The sequence below is a fragment of the Nannobrachium achirus genome, assembly GCF_963921795.1.
Source record: "Nannobrachium achirus genome assembly, chromosome: 7".
Lineage (NCBI taxonomy): Eukaryota > Metazoa > Chordata > Actinopteri > Myctophiformes > Myctophidae > Nannobrachium > Nannobrachium achirus.
Window position 1 is genome coordinate 10,062,301 of NC_137816.1, and position 25,240 is coordinate 10,087,540.

Genomic DNA, 25,240 nt, shown 5'->3' on the forward strand with positions numbered 1-25,240 from the left:
AAACAGTGTGAGACATTGTTAATATTAGTTACTATTACAACAGGAAGCAATTACTGTACAGTCACAGTAATTGCTATACACTGATTTAACTAAGTTAATCTTGAGGCACCCATGAGAGGCTCAAATATTTACTAACCTGCTCAGCAACCCCTTTCTCTGTTGAAGTGAACTAAAAATGAAGCAAAAAATATAGTATTTTTTCTAATTTATAGTAAGCCTGTACTGTTGTGCGTTTTATAGTCAAATGGGGGACTCTATAGCCTTATTCAATGAATATACAATTATATAATAGTAAGGTTAAAGGAAATTTTCTGCCAAAAAGGCAATCTTACCTCTAAAAGTACTTATTGTTTGGTCCCCCAAAAGAAGGTCTGGGTGTTCTTTTTTCAAATTAAAGGAGCTATTGTCAACTTTTTCTTGAAAAACGGATGCTAAAATAAAAATAATTTTTCGAAAATATTTTATAAAAAAATAAGCTTCATATTATGTGTTTCTATTCAAAAATGACCACAAAAAGCGTAAAATAATGATAAAATAATCATTTTGGCCATTGTCAGACCGACACTTTGTTTACATTCTAGTCTATAGACTAGGATGTAAACAAAGTGTCGGCCCTACAATGAAAAAGTTGACTATAGCTCCTTTAATACAAAGAAATTATATTCCATTTTGCATCCATCTGTCCTACCTGACCAAGGCTTCAGACAGGAGTGATCGGATAATAAATTGTTAATCCGCGTATGTATTACTTGCGCCAGCAGAGCGCGCAAGTACTGTGTTGGGCTGTGTATGTGTGTTTAAGCCCGTAGCCCAATCAGGGACAGGCATTTCTGGCAACGTCATCATTAACAGCCAATGAGGGACCAGCATTCCTGGTGCTGCCAGTGGTGATGCCACTGGCATCGCCAGTGGTGATGCCAGTGGTAAGCGCATTATGGCCTACTTGTGCACAAGAAACAAGTTGGCACCTCACCAGAGTGCAGTTCTAGTTACTTTCGCAAGCAGAGCGTGCAATAGAGATGGGACGTTCGTGAACGAATGGAGTATTTTGAACGGCCCTTTGAAATGAACGATGGGATCCGGTTCGCAGTAGGGAGCCGTTCCTTTTTTTATGAGGGGGAGTAAATTCTTTACTCAAGTAAAAGTATCGATACTGCAATGTAGAAATACTCTGCCACAAGTAGAAGTTCGGAATTAAAATGTACAAAAGTATTGGTATCAAAATGTACTTAAAGTACCAATAGTAGAAAGTATTCATTAGGCAGAATGTCCCGTTTCACAGGACCAATGAATAAAATGTTGAGAAATCATTTGAAAATAGCAGATCAGTAGATCGTCTATTTTCAAATGGCAGAAATTGATAGGGTTGAATTGATTTGTAATTCTAATCAAAATCTCCTAACTAAAACAAGTCTTTTGAGCGGCTCTTTGAAAGGAACGGATCCCAGAGATCCGGCTCACTTCAAAGAACCATAAATACCATCTCTAGTGTGCAAGTACTGCGATCGGCTGGGTATGTATGCATGTATGTCGGTGTACCCCCTCGTTGAAGACTCTGGCAACGTCATCGGCATCTCTGGCAACGTCATCATTAACAGCCAATGAGCGACCAGCATTCCTGGTGATGCCACTGGTGATGTCAGCAGAGTTTGGTATATTTAGTTTAACATATTTTTTCGCTACATGCCTGAGGCTGATAATGCCTCGAATCCATATCGTTTTTTTACCCAGCGCCACCTTTACTGTCAAAAAGCTGTGAACTTTGAACTCCCATTGAAACTTTACTGAAACACACATCACCAATTAGGTATTCAATCAAACCTCAACATCAAAGCAAGGGGGCACGGTGGCGCAGTGGTTAGCGCTTCGCCTCACAGCTAGAAGGTCCTGGGTTCAATTCCCGCTGGGGGACACTGTGGGTGCTGGGGGCGTGTTTCTCCCTCCGTGTCATCAGCGCCCACACCCTAGTTGGGGAGTTTGCATGTTCTCCCCGTGTCTCCTAGGGTTGATATACCCTCACAAAAACATGCAGTAATCCTGGTCTCAATAATGCCTCCCTCTGGCCAGCCGGGGTGCTTGATGGAGGGGAAAGGAACTGGTTGGAATAACATGTTCCTTCCACGCGCTACGTCCATCCCGGGGAAATCCCCCGTCAGGTGAAAAGAAACAACTTGGACTACTCATGCATTGAAGGAAGCATGAGGTCAGTCCGTTGTCTCCCCAGGCATGGCAGAGGGAGAGCAGAGCCAGGATTACATAGACAATTGGCACTGGAATAAAAATTATTAAAAAAAAAAAAACAATAAAGCTCCACATATATGTATTGCACTTCTCAAACATATAGCACCTATTACCCACATTGCACCTGCCCATCATGATTACCACGCCTCAAACATTTCTTTGCTCCCTCGGGTGGAACCTATTACCCTATGGGTGGAACTTGTTGGCTGAGTGGCCATCTCAGCTAAACAGGGAACAAGTCAATGCATTCAACAACAAAATCATGACTGTGCAAAATACGCGGCACAAGTTACACAAGTGCCATTATGCTGTGCAATTAAATCAATCATGGTTACAATACACGTGCAAAATAAATAACAGAGGGCCTATCTGTTACAGTTTAGGCCCTCTGTTATTTTACTTTGGTCAAAACAAGGATAACGTACTGTGAATGCCTATAATTCAAGAGTCTCAGTTCCTCACATGCCCCTGTATTATATAATGTAGTTGGAGAAGGCTGTGAGTTCACTATATTTTCTGACAATTACATTTGGGACTGCAGGCAAAGCTCTGCTGCATAGGAGACTGTTGAGTCATAGCAGGCATTGTGCCAGGACTATGAAATCTCATGTTTGTGTTTTATTTAGATACGTTAATAGGGCTGTGGGCATGGAGGAGGGCTGGAGAGACAATAATCAAAGTCAGACAAGGGCAATTAATTGTTTACATAATCTTTATTCAGTTGCTGTGGAGTTTATATAGTGCATATTAATCATCATAATACTTTCATTGCATTTCATGTCTAGTCCGTAGAGTTAAAAGGGGGTCAGCTAGTTTTCATGCAAATGACTACTCTTTTCAGAAAAGTAAAGTCACGCTATGTTTATTGATGCATTCAGATGCACAGGAAACAAAAGTAACTATAAGTGAAAGCTGATCAAAGTCTGTCACAGAACTCTCATTTACAGTTGACAGCGGAGCATCCATGCGGTGAGGATGTGGTCACTTGAAAACATTACAGTTTTTCTCAATGACTTATTTCTTGAAACTATAATCTCAAAACCTTTGCAAAAGAAAGTATAAACATCTAAATGATAACCGCATGGTCAAAAGACAATTAGTCATTCACTATAACAGAAAAGTGCACTCCTGGGAGCGCAGATCCCCTGCCAGGCTGGGGTATCTACTCCCTCCCTACCCGTCCTGTGTGCCCTTCTCCCCTCTACCCCACCACCATGCACTCGGACGCTTTGCTCTGTTTCTATGGAAAAACAGTGCACTGCAATCATATATAGTACAGTATGTTCACTGAATAGGCCTATAAGGCCCTGAACAAGGCACTAGAGATCAGGCCTTGGGGGTCACTAAAATCAAGGTTTCATTCTGCAATCATTTAGAATATGGGATATCTTGTGTGCAAAGTTAACATTTTGGCCCGAGGGTTACTGGCCAAGTGCCCATAAGAATTTGAGATGTCTTGTGTGCAAGTGAACATTTTGGCCTAAGGGTGGCACTATTGTAAAGGTTGTGGTGCCACTAAACAGTTGGGACCATTCTCTTGGGTAAATTAAAAAATATATATAACTGCCACCGCACACTCATAACTTCTGATGCAATATTTATTAGGTGAGGTCATAAAACACAGATGATTCAGCAGAAAGGCTTCCTGTTCCAGGCTATCATCTTGGGAGCATGACGGTGCACAGCAAATGCCATATCAGTGTAATGAGTAATTTTAGAGATATCCTACTGTATGTTACCTATTTGGGGTGAACTAGCTGGTTGGTTGTTTGACTTACTGTCTACAGTAGTTGGTTGGTTGGGTGACTGGATGTCTGGTGAACTAGCTTTTTGTCCACACAAAAAACCTTGACATACATAAGGTGTGTGCGTGTGTGTGCGTGTGCGTGTGCGTGTGCGTGTGTGTGTGTGTGTGTGTGCTATATACAAATATATATAATAAAAAAATATATAATAAAAAAATATATACAATGACAAATATACAATAATGGTAAAATAACGGATGCAATGTAAAGAAGTGTGTTTTTCGGATCTTGTAGACATGTACACGACTAGACTGCACTCTGTTGAGGGGCCAACTTGCACCTTGTGCACTCATAGCCAAATATGTCTGGTAATTAATTCGCATCACTTTCTGAAGGAAACGAAAAAGTGTGACCAGCAAAGCGTGCATGTACAGATCCTTCTCGAAAAATTAGAATATTGTGTGAAAAAGCATTGCAGATGCCATATTACCCCAAATCATAACCGACTTCGGAAACTTCCCACTGGACTTCAAGCAACTCTGACTTCAGAAGGTTGACATTTCTCTATTATAAATCCTTGTTTTGAGTGGTCACGTGTAATATTGTAATATTTGAAATATGGACTTTTGATTGCGACCGTCAGGGAGCAGTTTACTATGAAAACCTCCACCGGCCGTCCGTCCGTCCGTCACACGTCACACGTCACACCTTTGCCCTGCTCATATCTCCGCATCAGTATGACATCACACCACATGTGTACACAAACCTTTGTGTACGTTGCTGTGGCAACAGTCTGTTGTTGCTGGTCTGTTAGTGTACGTTAGCAACCACCTTAGCAACCATGGTTTTACCCTAGCAACCAACTGTTTACCCTAGCAACCAACTGTTTACCATAGCAACCATGTTTTTTTACCCTAGCAACCAACTGTTTACCATAGCAACCAGATACGCAGAGCAGGGATCTCCATATATGGGCATAAACAGGTGACATCACACTGATGTCAGATACTCAGAGCAGGGATTTCTCCATAATATATGGGCATAAAAGGGATTCTGTTAGGGATCTCGATATATGGGCATAAAAGGGATTCTGTTAGGGATCTCCATATATGGGCATAAAAGGGATTCTGTTAGGGATCTCCATATATGGGCATAAAAGGGATTCTGTTAGGGATCTCCATATATGGGCATAAAAGGGATTCTGTTAGGGATCTCCATATATGGGCATAAAAGGGATTCTGTTAGGGATCTCCATATATGCGCATAAAAGGGATTCTGTTAGCTGTTAGTGATCTCCATATATGGGCATAAAAGGGATGCTGTTAGGGATCTCCATATATGGGCATAAAAGGGATTCTGTTAGGGATCTCCATATATGGGCATGAAAGGGATTATGTTAGGGATCTCCATATATGGGCATAAAAGGGATTGTATCCCAGATGATGCCCTGTTAGGAGATCCACACTAACAGAATCCATATATGGTCCTACCGACAGCTGCTATAAGCCAACCCTGGCGATAAGGTCTGAGTCGAAGAAATGCTTCTTTCCTGGCAAGAATTGCCCCTTTATACTGTAGGGCTCGTTTGTGTATTGTATGACATCACGCCACATCATCGGCTGAGGACTGTGTGATGTCATCATATCTCCATATATGGAGACATAAGTTGCTCATGCCCAAATATGGGCTGGTGAGGTCAGACTTAGTGTGATGCGTAGGTTATCTCCATATATGGAGATTCAACTTCAATGAGTAACCATGGCAAACTGTCAACTGCCCGTATGTCTTGATAATTGGTAAAACAAACTTTTGGCCTATTTGTGGAGATAAGCGACCAACGGTCGCTTATCTCCCGATTAGGGAGTCTTACTGGTATTCATAAGCTGTATGCCATAGAAATTCAAAATTGTAACAAAAAAAGGTTTGGAATAATTCACTGAATGTCCAATGTATCTAGAATATATGAAAGTTTCAAGAAATATTTGAAAGTTTCAAGACAATTTACTTTTACACAATATTCTAATTTTTCGAGAAGGATCTGTATAAGGGGATGATAGCTGTCTGTGGGTATGTATGTGGGCAAGTTGGCACTTTTTTTTTTAAATTATTTATGTGGGCTCGTCTGAAAGACCAGTAGGCCTATGTTATACCAAAACTTTATACCGGTAGGTCAAGTTTATTCTCAAAAAAAAAAAAATGACCGACAGTACAAAGGCAGGGCCTTTAGCCAATGGGATCTGTGCCTTTAATTGCGACCGTAGGTCGCATTTACTACCAAAACCTCCCCGGGCTGTCAGTGAGTCAGTGAGTCACACTTTTGCCCTGCTCATATCTCCACAACCGTATTGCCTCCATCCATGCCAAATTTTGCACACACACTCCTTGACTGCCAAACTACAACCTACAAGGACCCCCGGAGCCCCAGGGACCCCCAGGTCCCTGGGGGACCCCCAGATGTAAAAAATGACCAAATGTGCTCACACGTCACACGTCACACTTTTTCCCTGCTTATATCTCCGCACCCGTTGACCCGATCCATGCCAGATTTTACACACACACTCCTTGCCTGCCAAACTACAACCTCCAAGGACCCCCGGAGCCCCAGGGACCCCCAGGTCCCTGGGGGACCCCCAGATGTAAAAAATGACCAAATGTGCAAAAATGACCAAATGACCACCCCAACGGGGCTGCTCACGGGGAATTCCCGGGGACCACCGACTCCTGGTGCTCCAGAATGGATGCAAAAGTGGTGGCGCCCCCAGTGGAGGACCCCCTGCCACTGCAGCGCACATAAAATGCCGTACCTCTGGCTAGGAGCGTCCGGGAGAGCCGGGGCCGGTACCTATTCGTCCGCCAAGGCAACGCGGAGACCCCACCCCTCATTTCTCACATGGCCCTATTCTAGCGCCACCTTCAGGCCGATTTTTAAAACACATTTTTGGACACTGCTCCTACAGTTTTTGCCCTAAAATCACGAATATCACTACACAGCATGTCTACACTCATGTCATCAACATGGATCAGGAAGATTTGGGAAAAACACATTTTTGCCCTATTTGTGGAGATAAGCCACCTACGGTCGCTTATCTCCCGATTAGGGAGTCTTACTGGTTGTTGCGACCGTAAGGTCGCAGTTTAGTTGCGACCGTCAGGGAGCAGTTTACTATGAAAACCTCCACCGGCCGTCCGTCGGTCGGTCGGTCACACGTCACACGTCACACCTTTGCCCTGCTCATATCTCTGCATCAGTATATAGGGCTTGTTTGTTTATTGTATGACATCACGCCACATCATCAGCTGTGGACTCTGTGATGTCATCGTATCTCCATATATGGCCATCTCCGTATATGGAGATATAAGTCGTCCATGCCCAAGTATGGGCTGGTGAGGTCAGACTTTGTGTGATGCGTAGGTTATCTCCATATATGGAGATTCAACATTCCAGGCAATGCTCTCTTCCCTGGTGAGAATTGCCCCTTTATATAGGGCTTGTTTGTGTATTGTATGACATCACGCCACATCATCAGCTGTGGACTCTGTGATGTCATCGTATCTCCATATATGGCCATCTCCGTATATGGAGATATAAGTCGTCCATGCCCAAGTATGGGCTGGTGAGGTCAGACTTTGTGTGATGCGTAGGTTATCTCCATATATGGAGATTCAACATTCCAGGCAATGCTCTCTTCCCTGGTGAGAATTGCCCCTTTATATAGGGCTTGTTTGTGTATTGTATGACATCACGCCACATCATCAGCTGTGGACTCTGTGATGTCATCGTATCTCCATATATGGCCATCTCCGTATATGGAGATATAAGTCGTCCATGCCCAAGTATGGGCTGGTGAGGTCAGACTTTGTGTGATGCGTAGGTTATCTCCATATATGGAGATTCAACATTCCAGGTGTAACTATGGCTGCCCGTATGACGTGAGAGGTGGAGGTTGTGATATTTGTGGAGATAAGCGACCAACGGTCGCTTATCTTCCGATTAGGGAGTCTTACTGGTATCAAAACCTCCACCGGCCGTCCGTCGGTCGGTCGGTCGGTCACACGTCACACGTCACACCTTTGCCCTGCTCATATCTGGGCTTGTTTGTGTATTGTATGACATCACGCCACATCATCGGCTGAGGACTGTGTGATGTCATCATATCTCCATATATGGAGACATAAGTTGCTCATGCCTAAATATGGGCTGGTGAGGTCAGACTTAGTGTGATGCGTAGGTTATCTCCATATATGGAGATTCAACTTCAATGAGTAACCATGGCAAATCACACCGTACACAAATGACCCTTATATAAGACCGGCATTATCTACCGACAGCTGCTATAAGCCAACCCTGGCGATAAGGTCTGAGTCGAAGAAATGCTTCTTTCCTGGTATAAGACCGGCATTGTCTGTCGTACATTTCGGTCAATTCCAGTGGGGATGCCATTGAAAAGTTAATCTAGTTGTACAAAGTAATCAAAGAATGGGTTGACTGGTAGGCTGGTTAACTGCTTTATCTGTGGAGAGTGTATGTCACTGAGAGTCCTTTTATAGCGATTGAAATCATGATGAGGTCACGATGAGTCATATATGCCCAAATATAGATTTCTAGGTCAGATGGCCCATGGAGTTTGTGATGTCAAACCTAGCAACCCAATATAAACAAACCTGATGTCAGACCTGAAGTATCCTTTTATACCCATATATGGAGATACAGAGATCTCCATATATGGGCATATTAGAAAGCCCATATATGGGCATATACGGATGACATCAGGGATATCCATATATGGGCATAAAAGGGACAAGGGCTTACAGTTAAGAGATCTCCATATATGGGCATATCAGAAAGCCCATATTATGTTCATATACTGATGACATCAGGAATATCCATATATGGGCATAAAAGGGACAAGGACTTACAGTTAAGAGATCTCCGGGCATAAAGGGACAAGGACTGTTACAGTAGATATAGAGATGTCCATATATGGGCATAAATGAACAAGGACTGACAAACACTGAGATCTCCATATAACCTATGGGAATATAAGGGACGAGGACAATGCGTAGCATTGTGAGCTTGTAGACCTATTTTCTAAATATTGTTGTACATTAAAAACTTGAAATGGGTCGTTCTGCATAGTACTTGGGATTTGTTGATGTAAATGTTCACATAGAGTGTAATAATTGGTAAAACAAACTTTTGGCCTATTTGTGGAGATAAGCGACCAACGGTCGCTTATCTCCCGATTAGGGAGTCTTACTGGTCTTTACATCTACAGTATATCTGTTCCTTGCAGAACCTTTTTGTCAGTCACTCTGATGATAGTCAAGGATTGAAACATTTATTGCTTTTTAATTAAATTCACATAGTCCAAGATCCTTATAGTTCTTTTGTACTTGAGCCCTGTTTGACACAGTTATGTTTATTATATAATATATAATAAACAAAAACATGTTATGTTTTTGTCTTTGTTCAGCATCAGCATTTGGACTTTTTTAGGGCTTTCTAGCTCTGGTGTGCAGGTATCAATTATAGCATCTTGTTTGAAATCTAATCTATCCCTGGTACAAACCATTTTCAAATGGGGGTCCACAGCCTAATACTGTATAAATTTGGGGGTCTTTGACATGAAAATGTTTGAGAACGAATCACTGATCTAAACTATACATAGAATACAGTATAAACACACTTACCTGCACATGTACACTGCATATATTACAAATCCATTTACTGTAGGCCTATGTGTGTGTGTGTGTGTGTGTGTGTGTGTGTGTGTGTGTGTGTGTGTGTGTGTGTGTGTGTGTGTGTGTGTGTGTGTGTGTGTGTGTGTGTGTGTGTGTGTGTTGTGTGTGTGTGTGTGTGTGTGTGTGTGTGTGTGTGTGTGTGTGTGTGTGTGTTTCCCCTCTTCAATATCCTTCATCCTAACTAAGTGATTCATTGTTTAACAGGTTACTCAACATCATCAGAGGCAGGTTCTTCTATGTCATGTCCGGGTAGGATACCAGAGGTCTCAAATTGGCGACCGAGTATTTCCCGGTGAACCTAAGCGCAACGGTGGGGTGGGGGCTTGGGAGTGTGGGGAACACGCACCACTGACTATTGTTGATGATGGAGAGGTTATATAGCTTAGCCTTTATGTATTGAGAATGAGACTGTGAGAGGCACTCTTGCCGATTTAGTAAGAGACTCGTCGCCCTTTGTTAGCCTCCTGATTGGTCCCTGACTGACCAACCAGCAGGCTCTATCTGCCTTGTCCCGCCCTGGTTCCGCCTTTTTTATGTTGAATTAGCTAAATCATAATTTTTGGAGAAATAAAAACATTTAAAAACATGCTGATTCACTATGCTGCCAATGAGCAGCTCCAATTGACTGAAACAAAGTTTGAAATTAGAATTGAGCACACAGAATAACAATATGAAGCAACTGAATTAACATTGCAGTGGATGGAATGTCCCACTGAATGTCCCACCAAGACAGAGAAACCAATGGGTGTGGAGAGGGGCAGGACAATGGGCGGGACTTGACAAAGGGTGAATTGCAAGATATTTAAAAGTTATTTCGGCCGATGATATCCTTTTCTTCCCACAACTAGACTAAGGATTTAGTCTATATTGTCTGTGTTATTGTTTACAACCACAATTATTCACGTGTGGCAAGATCGCGGTTCACTAGTTTTTAGTAGGCTATAGTGTAGGCTTAGAAGCCTTTTCAGAAGTTAATTTAATGTTTTCCATTTAATGATTTCCTTTATCCTCATCTAATCAAATTGATGTCATACGTCAACGTCATGACAGGTCGTCAATTTGAGACCTCTGGTTGATTGCATTTAGGTTCTTGTCATAGATGTTTAATCAGGGATCTGGGACATGCAGAGGAAATGCAATTAACTTAAAGCAGTTATGTGATCATAGGGAAGATAGATGACTATTAGCTACTGTACATGGCATGGGACATAGGCTACTGATAATAGAAAGTGTGTGATATTTCTTCCCTCTTTGGGACTTGGTTGACTTAATAATGTGAGCCGCAAATGTCTTGTGCACACATGCTGCCAGTAGGCCCCAGAAATACCTCCACTATTTTGATTCATATACATTTCATATATGTTTTGAAATATTATATCATTATTATATTATTATTATTACACTTATATTTACTAGTAAGACGCCTCAGGGCGACAAGCGACCTTGCCCTAATGGGCGAGGTCGCGGTATGTCTTGGCCATCTGGCCAGTGATGTATTCAGTTACCCATATATGGAGAACCCTGGTACCCATATATGGAGATCCATGTACTGTACATGGAGATATGCTGTGAGAGCCCAAACATGCTTACTCAGTTATTCATTATGTGATATGACGTCTATGACATCTGACATTATACATCCCTTTTATGCCTGTACATGGAGATCCCTGTCTGTAGAACCAGCCACACAGATATGGGCTGTCTTGGCCATATATGGATTCTGTTATGTGTGGTATGTGGCTTATGTAGCCTCCATACTGTATATGGGCTTTCCCATATGAGGTCCTGTTAGATATGGGCTTAATATTGATGACATCCATGTATGGGCAGGATTCTGTTAGTGTGGTTCCCCTGACATCACAGTGAAGTCAGAGCGTGATGTCAGAGCGGCAAACCCATAGACCGTAAAAAAAACACACATCCAGTCAGACGGATGGAGTCAGCATGTGCCGTTTCACATACTAAACTGCGACCTTCGGTTGCAATAATTATTATATATTTATAATGTCAATGGGGCTTGTCATGGACAACTGACATCACAGATAAATGATCCAGAGATCCTTGTGATTTGAATGTTAAGGCAAATTATGCTAGGGAGAGCTGGAAAGAGGAAGCACAGCCATTTTACTTTTGTTCGGAGCGCCTCATATTTACAGTAGGCCTATGACTCAAAATCATTCAGAGGCTCTGCACAAGCACTGTGAGAGAGATGAGGTGTGTGGGTGGCATGAACACACCTCTACCTGTCATGGTTTCCCTCTTTTATAAACCACCGGACATGGGCATCGGACATTGGCTGCCAACGGTCACGTGCAACCGCAGGGATACATGGGAGAATGTGGTCGGAGCCTCCCGAAATACAGCACACGAAGAACACAGCCGGCTGGTATCAGTTTAGTTGGCCACGCCCCCCCCCCCCCCCCCCCCCCCGCAACTTTATCATTTATTTTAAAATAAATTGGACCACATTTCGATAAAACGAATACGATGGTGAATTTTTAACTAGCGATAGGAACCATACAGTATTCATGAAAATGTTAATTAAGGTTAGAAAACGAAAGGGGAAAATTAATGGGATCCAATGGAGAACAATTCTTTTTGCGATCGGCCGGGGGGGAAAACAGCGCAACTAGCGGCCAATCATTGGAGTAATTTTAAATCGGCAGAACTATGCCCCTGGTTGTTCTACTCGGGGAGCAGGCGTCATCTCTGCTCCTCACTGCCCCCTGGATTCCTGAAGCCACAATCAAGGCGGAGGTTGGGGTGGAGGAGGACATGAAGCTCAAGCAGAACAAACAAGTCGCTTAAATGGTTGCAGGTGTATTTGCGACCGTAGGTTGCATTTACTACCAGTAAGACTCCCTAATCGGGAGATAAGTTATCTCCACAAATAGGCCAAAAGTTTGTTTTACCAATTATCAAGACATACGGGCAGTTGACAGTTTGCCATGGTTACTCATTGAAGTTGAATCTCCATATATGGAGATAACCTACGCATCACACTAAGTCTGACCTCACCAGCCCATATTTGGGCATGAACAACTTATGTCTCCATATATGGAGATATGATGACATCACACAGTCCTCAGCCGATGATGTGGCGTGATGTCATACAATACACAAACGAGCCCTACAGTATAAAGGGGCAATTCTTGCCAGGAAAGAAGCATTTCTTCGACTCAGACCTTATCGCCAGGGTTGGCTTATAGCAGCTGTCGGTAGGACCATATATGGATTCTGTTAGTGTGGATCTCCTAACAGGGCATCATCTGGGATACAATCCCTTTTATGCCCATATATGGAGATCCCTAACAGAATCCCTTTCATGCCCATATATGGAGATCCCTAACAGAATCCCTTTTATGCCCATATATGGAGATCCCTAACAGTATCCCTTTTATGCCCATATATGGAGATCACTAACAGCTAACAGAATCCCTTTTATGCCCATATATGGAGATCCCTAACAGAATCCCTTTTATGCCCATATATGGAGATCCCTAACAGAATCCGTTTTATGCCCATATATGGAGATCCCTAACAGAATCCCTTTTATGCCCATATATGGAGATCCCTAACAGAATCCCTTTTATGCCCATATATGGAGATCCCTAACAGAATCCCTTGTATGCCCATATATGGAGATCCCTAACAGAATCCCTTTTATGCCCATATATGGAGATCCCTAACAGAATCCCTTTTATGCCCATATATTACAGAGAAATCCCTGCTCTGAGTATCTGACATCAGTGTGATGTCACCTGTTTATGCCCATATATGGAGATCCCTGCTCTGCGTATCTGGTTGCTATGGTAAACAGTTGGTTGCTAGGGTAAACAGTTGGTTGCTAGGGTAAAACCATGGTTGCTAAGGTGGTTGCTAACGTACATTAACAGACCAGCAACAACAGACTGTTGCCACAGCAACGTACACAAAGGTTTGTGTACACATGTGGTGTGATGTCATACTGATGCGGAGATATGAGCAGGGCAAAGGTGTGACGTGTGACGTGTGACGGACGGACGGACGGACGGACGGACGGCCGGTGGAGGTTTTCATAGTAAACTGCTCCCTGACGGTCGCAAAAACCTGCAAACCTGCAGCTCATGTGTGTCAGTCAGTCACACCTCATGTCACGCTCCATATATATAGCCAAGACAGAATTCATTTGCAAGTGTGACTCTCGTCACGGCAACCACACTTGCAAATTAATTCTGTCCTTGTCCCTTTTATGCCCATTTATGGAGATCCCTTATGACAATATTAAGCCCATATCTGTGAATGCCCATATATGGACATATTGTCTCAATATGTCTGGGGGGTGGCTGTGATAAGCAGAAGGTGGTCTCCACTCCTGAACTCCCGTTGAACACAACTTCACTAAAAGAGACATTGTCCATCTAGACCAGAGGTCTTTTACAGGGGGTCCGGGACCCCTAGGGGGTCCCCAGAGTTACTACAGGGGGGCCCCCAAATATTTGTGTGATACAATTTTTTTTTATTAACCACATGAACCCTGTCCATGTTCTAAGAACTTTAGCCAAAAATAGCAGATCTAAAAGCTCACAACGCCTCGCAGCGGGTATTTTTGGCAAAGAGGTTTGATGTAGAGGGGGAAAAAGAGCACACTAAGTACAGTGCAAGGTCAAGTGTATTAAGTATTGACAGTTCAAGTTGTTAAATATCTGAAAACAAATTGATATGAATCCAAAATACACTGATGATAGTGCTGTCAAACGGGGTCATTGGCCTGGGTCATTGGCCTGAAAACATTGAAGACCCCTGATCTAGACGTTCTACTTTTCAAGAATACAGGAATCTATAATCAAATCTATATATAACTAGACCAGGTCAACCTGGTTGTGCCAGACCCCCTGTCTGTCATCATCATTTATGACATCATACCTTTTGTAGGCATGTCATCATCATGTCATCATCATATATACCCTTTATATAGAAAACCCGGACCGACATTTGCTTATGTAGGCCTACCCATTTCATGGGTCTGGCAAAAATCAAACCTCGGTTCGAAGTGAAGCGGTGAACTTAGTATGTGTTCTAGAGCTATGAACTCTGTGATCTATACATTCTTCCAATTCTGAATGAATGAATGATTTTATCTGGAGGGCCGAATTGTCATGTGAAGCTTGACCAATCCTCAAAGTATGGTCTCATTGGACATTTTTAATCATCCAATCATCAGACCGGGACACATATTCTGGACGTACGGGACAGATAAAACCTGTTCATTCTGGACTGAAATGACCATATATGGACATGAACGGGACACACATGTACGGGACAGATAAAACCTGTTGATTCTGGACTGAAATGACCATATATGGACATGAACGGAACACACAAAGCCACTCCTTGGAAGCGGCTTTCACCGCTTCAACAAAAAACAACAACTGTGAGAGTGACTGTACCTTTAAAACCTCAACCAATGAAGTGCAAGCCTGACTACTATGATGCAGGTGTTTTTAAATCATCACCCTATAGGAACTATACATTATTTTGCGCCATCAGATTTGTCAGATTTCCTGGCTCCAGTGCGGGTTGCTAACATTTCCTTGAGGATTTGAAACTGAGCCTGTGCACTGGAAATGTCAAAGATGATGGCTTCAAACACGAACAGAGGCTCCTATGCAGGCATCACAGTCGCGAGTCGCCCAACAATATGCATGTAGGTGTATGGTGTCTGCATCTCCACCTCAATGCTGTCTGATACGACTCAAATAGCCGTCTGAGAGTGGAACGCTGTTTGACCTCCTCACTCAGTGACATACAGTAGCAGTGGTAATCAGGGATTACTGTGGGAGGAGAGACATGAAAAGAGACACAGGCACATCGCTCCATTTGGATACACATCCTCTCTGCCCATGGGATGTCAACACAAGCTGTCCTCAAACAGATGGCAAGAGGTGCCAGAGGTTCATGCAGACATTTTCAATAACTCCAGTTGTCCTGTGAACGATCATTTTCAACGTTAAATGACATGACAATCTGACTAAGGAGCAGTCTGTCTACCAGCAAACTGGAAGGCTTAATGTTGGGCAACTGAAAAGGTCATTATATGGCTGTAACAGAGATGTAGAGAAGAATGTGGCCCTACAATTTCCTCAGCATCACAGGGATAATAATTGCTGATTCGCTCTCACAAAAAGGCCAAGTTCCAATCTGTACGTTCAACTACATACCACACATGTAAATGACATAAAGAAAAAAAAAATCAGTTCACTGTGTTGGACTACTTATCTCAAGCAAGTTTACAATCTCTGCAAGCTGATTTTCATACGATACTGAAATAAGTAGAAACCAATGCTTCCCGGAAGGTGGGAAAAACACATTTGGTGGTAGACACAAAAACATTGGCCATCTGCTGGATCTAGGACTTCAACCATATTTGACTAATGTTTCAGCCCGATCATATACAGTGTACAGTGTGTGTGTGTGGGGGTGGGGGGGGGGGGGGGGGGGGGGGTGAAAGCAACCACATCATAAAGATGTACTGTAGTTGCTGGTTGACTGACGTCATGGCAATTCGTTACTCATCACAGAACATCGGCTGACTCATAATTGCGACCGTCAGGGAGCAGTTTACTATGAAAACCTCCACTGGCCGTCCGTCGGTCGGTCGGTCGGTCGGTCACACGTCACACGTCACACCTTTGCCCTGCTCATATCTCTGCATCAGTATGACATCACTGCCCCTTTATGCTGTAGGGCTCGTTTGTGTATTGTATGACATCACGCCACATCATCGGCTGAGGACTGTGTGATGTCATCATATCTCCATATATGGAGACATAGGTTGCTCATGCCCAAATATGGGCTGGTGAGGTCAGACTTAGTGTGATGCGTAGGTTATCTCCATATATGGAGATTCAACTTCAATGAGTATATAAGACCGGCATTATCTACCGACAGCTGCTATAAGCCAACCCTGGCGATAAGGTCTGAGTCGAAGAAATGCTTCTTTCCTGGCAAGAATTGCCCCTTTATACTGTAGGGCTCGTTGGAGACATAAGTTGCTTATGCCCAAATATGGGCTGGTGAGGTCAGACTTAGTGTGATGCGTAGGTTATCTCCATATATGGAGATTCAACTTCAATGAGTAACCATGGCAAATCACACCGTACACAAATGACCCTTATATAAGACCGGCATTATCTACCGACAGCTGCTATAAGCCAACCCTGGCGATAAGGTCTGAGTCGAAGAAATGCTTCTTTCCTGGTATAAGACCGGCATTGTCTGTCGTACATTTCGGTCAATTCCAGTGGGGATGCCATTGAAAAGTTAATCTAGTTGTACAAAGTAATCAAAGAATGGGTTGACTGGTAGGCTGGTTGACTGCTTTATCTGTGGAGAGTGTATGTCACTGAGAGTCCTTTTATAGCGATTGAAATCATGATGAGGTCACGATGAGTCATCTATGCCCAAATATAGATTTCTAGGTCAGATGGCCCATGGAGTTTGTGATGTCAAACCTAGCAACCCAATATAAACAAACCTGATGTCAGACCTGAAGTATCCTTTTATACCCATATATGGAGATACAGAGATCTCCATATATGGGCATATTAGAAAGCCCATATATGGGCATATACGGACGACATCAGGGATATCCATATATGGGCATAAAAGGGACAAGGGCTTACAGTTAAGAGATCTCCATATATGGGCATATCAGAAAGCCCATATATGTTCATATACTGATGACATCAGGAATATCCATATATGGGCATAAAAGGGACGAGGACTTACAGTTAAGTTAAGAGATCTCCGGGCATAAAGGGACAAGGACTGTTACAGTAGATATAGAGATGTCCATATATGGGCATAAATGAACAAGGACTGACAAACACTGAGATCTCCATATAACCTATGGGAATATAAGGGACGAGGACAATGCGTAGCATTGTGAGCTTGTAGACCTATTTTCTAAATATTGTTGTACATTAAAAACTTGAAATGGGTCGTTCTGCATACTTGGGATTTGTTGATGTAAATGTTCACATAGAGTGTAATAATTGGTAAAACAAACTTTTGGCCTATTTGTGGAGATAAGCGACCAACGGTCGCTTATCTCCCGATTAGGGAGTCTTACTGGTAGTAGATACACCATGGCATGAAGGTACTGCATGTGGAATGTATTTATTGGGTGAAACTTGAACCCCTGTCTAAAAAAAACACGTCAACAAAAAAAGTGTGTGATTTATTTGTGACATTTTGATTTAAAGTATCTTGATGGATTATATATAACAGCCATACAGTCCGTACAGTATATTGTACAACTGTAATAGATGGTAGGAAAAGCATTAAAGTTAGAATGCATTTTGGTCCTATGGTAGACAGAACATGTTGACCTTTGTTGTGGTGGCTGGTCTCTCTCTACAAGCAGTCCAGGTCTTGATCACAGACACTCTGGCGCAGGTAGTCTTCATACATCGCTTTCTTTTTGGTCTTGACCACATCCTGTACATAATCCAGTTTCTCTTGCAGCTGCCTTTTCTGTTTGCGTGACAGAGTTTGTGGAGTCGTGAAGGATACGCGTGCGAAGATGAGCAGGAAGTAGGAGAGGAGCACCAGCACGCCACATCCGTAGAACTGCTGGCTCCAAGACAGGGAGTTGAACACATGCACCGCAGGAGTTAGGTGGAGAGTGAGTACTTCCGTGATGCAGCGTCCCAGCACCATTTCTAGCAATTCTCTGGAGAGGTTGCCCACGACCAGCATGAGCATCAGCACCAATGGCATGCTGAGCCCCAGCAGGCCCAGGAAGAAGCCTTTGAGGTGCAACCGGCGATTCTCAACACTGGTCTGCATGTCGTCGAGGAGTTTGCCTCTCATGGCCTCAGTGACGAGCTCACAGTCCTTCTCCAGCGAGTTGAGTGTGTTCTGTAAAGTCTGGTTGATGGTTTTCTCAATGGTGCGACACAGCTCCTCGATCTGGTTAACACAGCGACTGGGCTTGCTCGGCGTCGGAATGTAGATAGTAGGCATGTCGAAGCCACATTTGTTGAGTCCCGGCCGCTTGCACAGCCCCTGAACGATTTGCATCATCACTCTCTGTCTGTCAGAGTCTCCACCGGCCTCATCAGCCTTGCTGAGGTAGAAGCGCAGCCTCTCCCCGTGCTGCTCGTTTAGGGCCTCTACTATGTTTAGCGTGCGTTTGCACAGAGCCTGGCCCATGGGGTCAAAGAACACCAGGATCAGGTCACACTGTTCGCCTAGCCACATGAGAACCTGGTCGACATCAAATGGATACTTCATGTCTCCATCCACAAGGCCCGGCGTGTCCACGAACGTCACCAGGCTGAAGCGCTTCTGCCGCGACGTGCAGATCTCGGTGCTCAGGTACTCTGACACGCCTTTGAATTCTTGCAAAGGCTTGAAGTGTGGATATAGATGAAAGGTGGCATTTCCTGTGAGAGATAATCTCTTGCGGCCACTAGTAACAAAGGTGAAGCCTTGGGTCTCTATAGCAACACCAGTGCGTTGGATGTGCTCTTCGACATACCAGTTGATGAAGGTGCTCTTGCCAGCTGAGTGGTTTCCCATCACCATGACCGTGATCTTTTTCCTGGGGGGCTGCAATGTTATATCAACACACTGGGCTATTGTGACAAGCCCACTGTCTGCATCGACGTACAGCTGATGACAGTCCCGTAAGATGCGTTCATCACAGGCCACGCTGCCACATATCGCCTCTGCGTTTGCAGCATTCCGACTTTTGATCTTTCCGAACATTGCAAAGCGCTCGTTGACGATATCAAGCCTGAATGGGTTGACTGGTAGGCTGTTTGACTGCTTTATCTGTGGAGAGTGTATGTCACTGAGAGTCCTTTTATAGCGATTGAAATCATGATGAGGTCACGATGAGTCATATATGCCCAAATATAGATTTCTAGGTCAGATGGCCCATGGAGTTTGTGATGTCAAACCTAGCAACCCAATATAAACAAACCTGATGTCAGACCTGAAGTATCCTTTTATACCCATATATGGAGATACAGAGATCTCCATATATGGGCATATTAGAAAGCCCATATATGGGCATATACGGATGACATCAGGGATATCCATATATGGGCATAAAAGGGACAAGGGCTTACAGTTAAGAGATCTCCATATATGGGCATATCAGAAAGCCCATATATGTTCATATACTGATGACATCAGGAATATCCATATATGGGCATAAAAGGGACAAGGACTTACAGTTAAGAGATCTCCGGGCATAAAGGGACAAGGACTGTTACAGTAGATATAGAGATGTCCATATATGGGCATAAATGAACAAGGACTGACAAACACTGAGATCTCCATATAACCTATGGGAATATAAGGGACGAGGACAATGCGTAGCATTGTGAGCTTGTAGACCTATTTTCTAAATATTGTTGTACATTAAAAACTTGAAATGGGTCGTTCTGCATAGTACTTGGGATTTGTTGATTGCGACCGTCAGGGAGCAGTTTACTATGAAAACCTCCACCGGCCGTCCGTCCGTCCGTCGGTCGGTCGGTCGGTCGGTCACACGTCACACGTCACACCTTTGCCCTGCTCATATCTCCGCATCAGTATATAGGGCTTGTTTGTTTATTGTATGACATCACGCCACATCATCAGCTGTGGACTCTGTGATGTCATCGTATCGCATCAGTATAGGGCTTGTTTGTTTATTGTATGACATCACGCCACATCATCAGCTGTGGACTCTGTGATGTCATCGTATCTCCATATATGGCCATCTCCGTATATGGAGATATAAGTCGTCCATGCCCAAGTATGGGCTGGTGAGGTCAGACTTTGTGTGATGCGTAGGTTATCTCCATATATGGAGATTCAACATTCCAGGCAATGCTCTCTTCCCTGGTGAGAATTGCCCCTTTATATAGGGCTTGTTTGTGTATTGTATGACATCATCAGCTGTGGACTCTGTGATGTCATCGTATCTCCATATATGGCCATCTCCGTATATGGAGATATAAGTCGTCCATGCCCAAGTATGGGCTGGTAAAACAAACTTTTGGCCTATTTGTGGAGATAAGCGACCAACGGTCGCTTATCTCCCGATTAGGGAGTCTTACTGGTTGCGGCCGTAGGTCGCAGTTTAGTATCAAAACCTCCACCGGCCGTCCGTCCGTCGGTCGGTCGGTCGGTCGGTCGGTCACACGTCACACGTCACACCTTTGCCCTGCTCATATCTCCGCATCAGTATGACATCACACCACATGTGTACACAAACCTTTGTGTATGTTGCTGTGGCAACAGTCTGTTGTTGCTGGTCTGTTAGTGTACGTTAGCAACCACCTTAGCAACCATGGTTTTACCCTAGCAACCAACTGTTTACCCTAGCAACCAACTGTTTACCATAGCAACCATGTTTTTTTACCCTAGCAACCAACTGTTTACCATAGCAACCAGATACGCAGAGCAGGGATCTCCATATATGGGCATAAACAGGTGACATCACACTGATGTCAGATACTCAGAGCAGGGATTTCTCCATAATATATGGGCATAAAAGGGATTCTGTTAGGGATCTCCATATATGGGCATAAAAGGGATTCTGTTAGGGATCTCCATATATGGGCAGACAAGGGATTCTGTTAGGGATCTCCATATATGGGCATAAAAGGGATTCTGTTAGGGATCTCCATATATGGGCATAAAAGGGATTCTGTTAGGGATCTCCATATATGGGCATAAAAGGGATTCTGTTAGGGATCTCCATATATGGGCATAAAAGGGATTCTGTTAGGGATCGCCATATATGGGCATAAAAGGGATTCTGTTAGCTGTTAGTGATCTCCATATATGGGCATAAAAGGGATGCTGTTAGGGATCTCCATATATGGGCATAAAAGGGATTCTGTTAGGGATCTCCATATATGGGCATGAAAGGGATTCTGTTAGGGATCTCCATATATGGGCATAAAAGGGATTGTATCCCAGATGATGCCCTGTTAGGAGATCCACACTAACAGAATCCATATATGGTCCTACCGACAGCTGCTATAAGCCAACCCTGGCGATAAGGTCTGAGTCGAAGAAATGCTTCTTTCCTGGCAAGAATTGCCCCTTTATACTGTAGGGCTCGTTTGTGTATTGTATGACATCACGCCACATCATCGGCTGAGGACTGTGTGATGTCATCATATCTCCTATATGGAGACATAAGTTGCTCATGCCCAAATATGGGCTGGTGAGGTCAGACTTAGTGTGATGCGTAGGTTATCTCCATATATGGAGATTCAACTTCAATGAGTAACCATGGCAAACTGTCAACTGCCCGTATGTCTTGATAATTGGTAAAACAAACTTTTGGCCTATTTGTGGAGATAAGCGACCAACGGTCGCTTATCTCCCGATTAGGGAGTCTTACTGGTGTAAATGTTCACATAGAGTGTAATAATTGGTAAAACAAACTTTTGGCCTATTTGTGGAGAGTCGCTTATCTCCCGATTAGGGAGTCTTACTGGTCTTTACATCTACAGTATATCTGTTCCTTGCAGAACCTTTTTGTCAGTCACTCTGATGATAGTCAAGGATTGAAACATTTATTGCTTTTTAATTAAATTCACATAGTCCAAGATCCTTATAGTTCTTTTGTACTTGAGCCCTGTTTGACACAGTTATGTTTATTATATAATATATAATAAACAAAAACATGTTATGTTTTTGTCTTTGTTCAGCATCAGCATTTGGACTTTTTTAGGGCTTTCTAGCTCTGGTGTGCAGGTATCAATTATAGCATCGTGTTTGAAATCTAATCTATCCCTGGTACAAACCATTTTCAAATGGGGGTCCACAGCCTAATACTGTATCAATTTGGGGGTCTTTGACATGAAAATGTTTGAGAACGAATCACTGATCTAAACTATACATAGAATACAGTATAAACACACTTACCTGCACATGTACACTGCATATATTACAAATCCATTTACTGTAGGCCTATGTGTGTGTGTGTGTGTGTGTGTGTGTGTGTGTGTGTGTGTGTGTGTGTGTGTGTGTGTGTGTGTGTGTGTGTGTGTGTGTGTGTGTGTGTGTGTGTGTGTGTTTCCCCTCTTCAATATCCTTCATCCTAACTAAGTGATTCATTGTTTAACAGGTTACTCAACATCATCAGAGGCAGGTTCTTCTATGTCATGTCCGGGTAGGATACCAGAGGTCTCAAATTGGCGACCGAGTATTTCCCGGTGAACGTAAGCGCAACGGTGGGGTGGGGGCTTGGGAGTGTGGGGAACACGCACCACTGACTATTGTTGATGATGGAGAGGTTATATAGCTTAGCCTTTATGTATTGAGAATGAGACTGTGAGAGGCACTCTTGCCGATTTAGTAAGAGACTCGTCGCCCTTTGTTAGCCTCCTGATTGGTCCCTGACTGACCAACCAGCAGGCTCTATCTGCCTTGTCCCGCCCTGGTTCCGCCTTTTTTATGTTGAATTAGCTAAAACATAATTTTTGGAGAAATAAAAACATTTAAAAACATGCTGATTCACTATGCTGCCAATGAGCAGCTCCAATTGACTGAAACAAAGTTTGAAATTAGAATTGAGCACACAGAATAACAATATGAAGCAACTGAATTAACATTGCAGTGGATGGAATGTCCCACTGAATGTCCCACCAAGACAGAGAAACCAATGGGTGTGGAGGTGAATTGCAAGATATTTCAAAGTTATTTCGGCCGATGATATCCTTTTCTTCCCACAACTAGACTAAGGATTTAGTCTATATTGTCTGTGTTATTGTTTACAACCACAATTATTCACGTGTGGCAAGATCGCGGTTCACTAGTTTTTAGTAGGCTATAGTGTAGGCTTAGAAGCCTTTTCAGAAGTTAATTTAATGTTTTCCATTTAATGATTTCCTTTATCCTCATCTAATCAAATTGATGTCATACGTCAACGTCATGACAGGTCGTCAATTTGAGACCTCTGGTTGATTGCATTTAGGTTCTTGTCATAGATGTTTAATCAGGGATCTGGGACATGCAGAGGAAATGCAATTAACTTAAAGCAGTTATGTGATCATAGGGAAGATAGATGACTATTAGCTACTGTACATGGCATGGGACATAGGCTACTGATAATAGAAAGTGTGTGATATTTCTTCCCTCTTTGGGACTTGGTTGACTTAATAATGTGAGCCGCAAATGTCTTGTGCACACATGCTGCCAGTAGGCCCCAGAAATACCTCCACTATTTTGATTCATATACATTTCATATATGTTTTGAAATATTATATCATTATTATATTATTATTATTACACTTATATTTACTAGTAAGACGCCTCAGGGCGACAAGCGACCTTGCCCTAAAGGGCGAGGTCGCGGTATGTCTTGGCCATCTGGCCAGTGATGTATTCAGTTACCCATATATGGAGAACCCTGGTACCCATATATGGAGATCCATGTACTGTACATGGAGATATGCTGTGAGAGCCCAAACATGCTTACTCAGTTATTCATTATGTGATATGACGTCTATGACATCTGACATTATACATCCCTTTTATGCCTGTACATGGAGATCCCTGTCTGTAGAACCAGCCACACAGATATGGGCTGTCTTGGCCATATATGGATTCTGTTATGTGTGGTATGTGGCTTATGTAGCCTCCATACTGTATATGGGCTTTCCCATATGAGGTCCTGTTAGATATGGGCTTAATATTGATGACATCCATGTATGGGCAGGATTCTGTTAGTGTGGTTCCCCTGACATCACAGTGAAGTCAGAGCGTGATGTCAGAGCGGCAAACCCATAGACCGTAAAAAAAACACACATCCAGTCAGACGGATGGAGTCAGCATGTGCCGTTTCACATACTAAACTGCGACCTTCGGTTGCAATAATTATTATATATTTATAATGTCAATGGGGCTTGTCATGGACAACTGACATCACAGATAAATGATCCAGAGATCCTTGTGATTTGAATGTTAAGGCAAATTATGCTAGGGAGAGCTGGAAAGAGGAAGCACAGCCATTTTACTTTTGTTCGGAGCGCCTCATATTTACAGTAGGCCTATGACTCAAAATCATTCAGAGGCTCTGCACAAGCACTGTGAGAGAGATGAGGTGTGTGGGTGGCATGAACACACCTCTACCTGTCATGGTTTCCCTCTTTTATAAACCACCGGACATGGGCATCGGACATTGGCTGCCAACGGTCACATGCAACCGCAGGGATACATGGGAGAATGTGGTCGGAGCCTCCCGAAATACAGCACACGAAGAACACAGCCGGCTGGTATCAGTTTAGTTGGCCACGCCCCCCCCGCAACTTTATCATTTATTTTAAAATAAATTGGACCACATTTCGATAAAACGAATACGATGGTGAATTTTTAACTAGCGATAGGAACCATACAGTATTCATGAAAATGTTAATTAAGGTTAGAAAACGAAAGGGGAAAATTAATGGGATCCAATGGAGAACAATTCTTTTTGCGATCGGCCGGGGGGGAAAACAGCGCAACTAGCGGCC

The 25,240-nt window shown here is 43.3% G+C and overlaps 1 protein-coding gene across 1 annotated transcript; it reads right to left on the minus strand.

Annotated features, from left to right (window-relative positions):
* Nucleotides 1-18,125: 18,125 nt before the first annotated feature.
* On the minus strand, nucleotides 18,126-19,484 carry LOC308288572 (uncharacterized protein; the record flags this gene model as incomplete). The annotated part of the gene is made up of 1 exon (XM_080730043.1): nucleotides 18,126-19,484. One exon carries the CDS (start codon nucleotides 19,482-19,484, stop codon nucleotides 18,126-18,128), a length of 1,359 nt encoding a protein of 452 aa, XP_080586169.1.
* Between the last annotated feature and the right edge of the window lie 5,756 nt (nucleotides 19,485-25,240).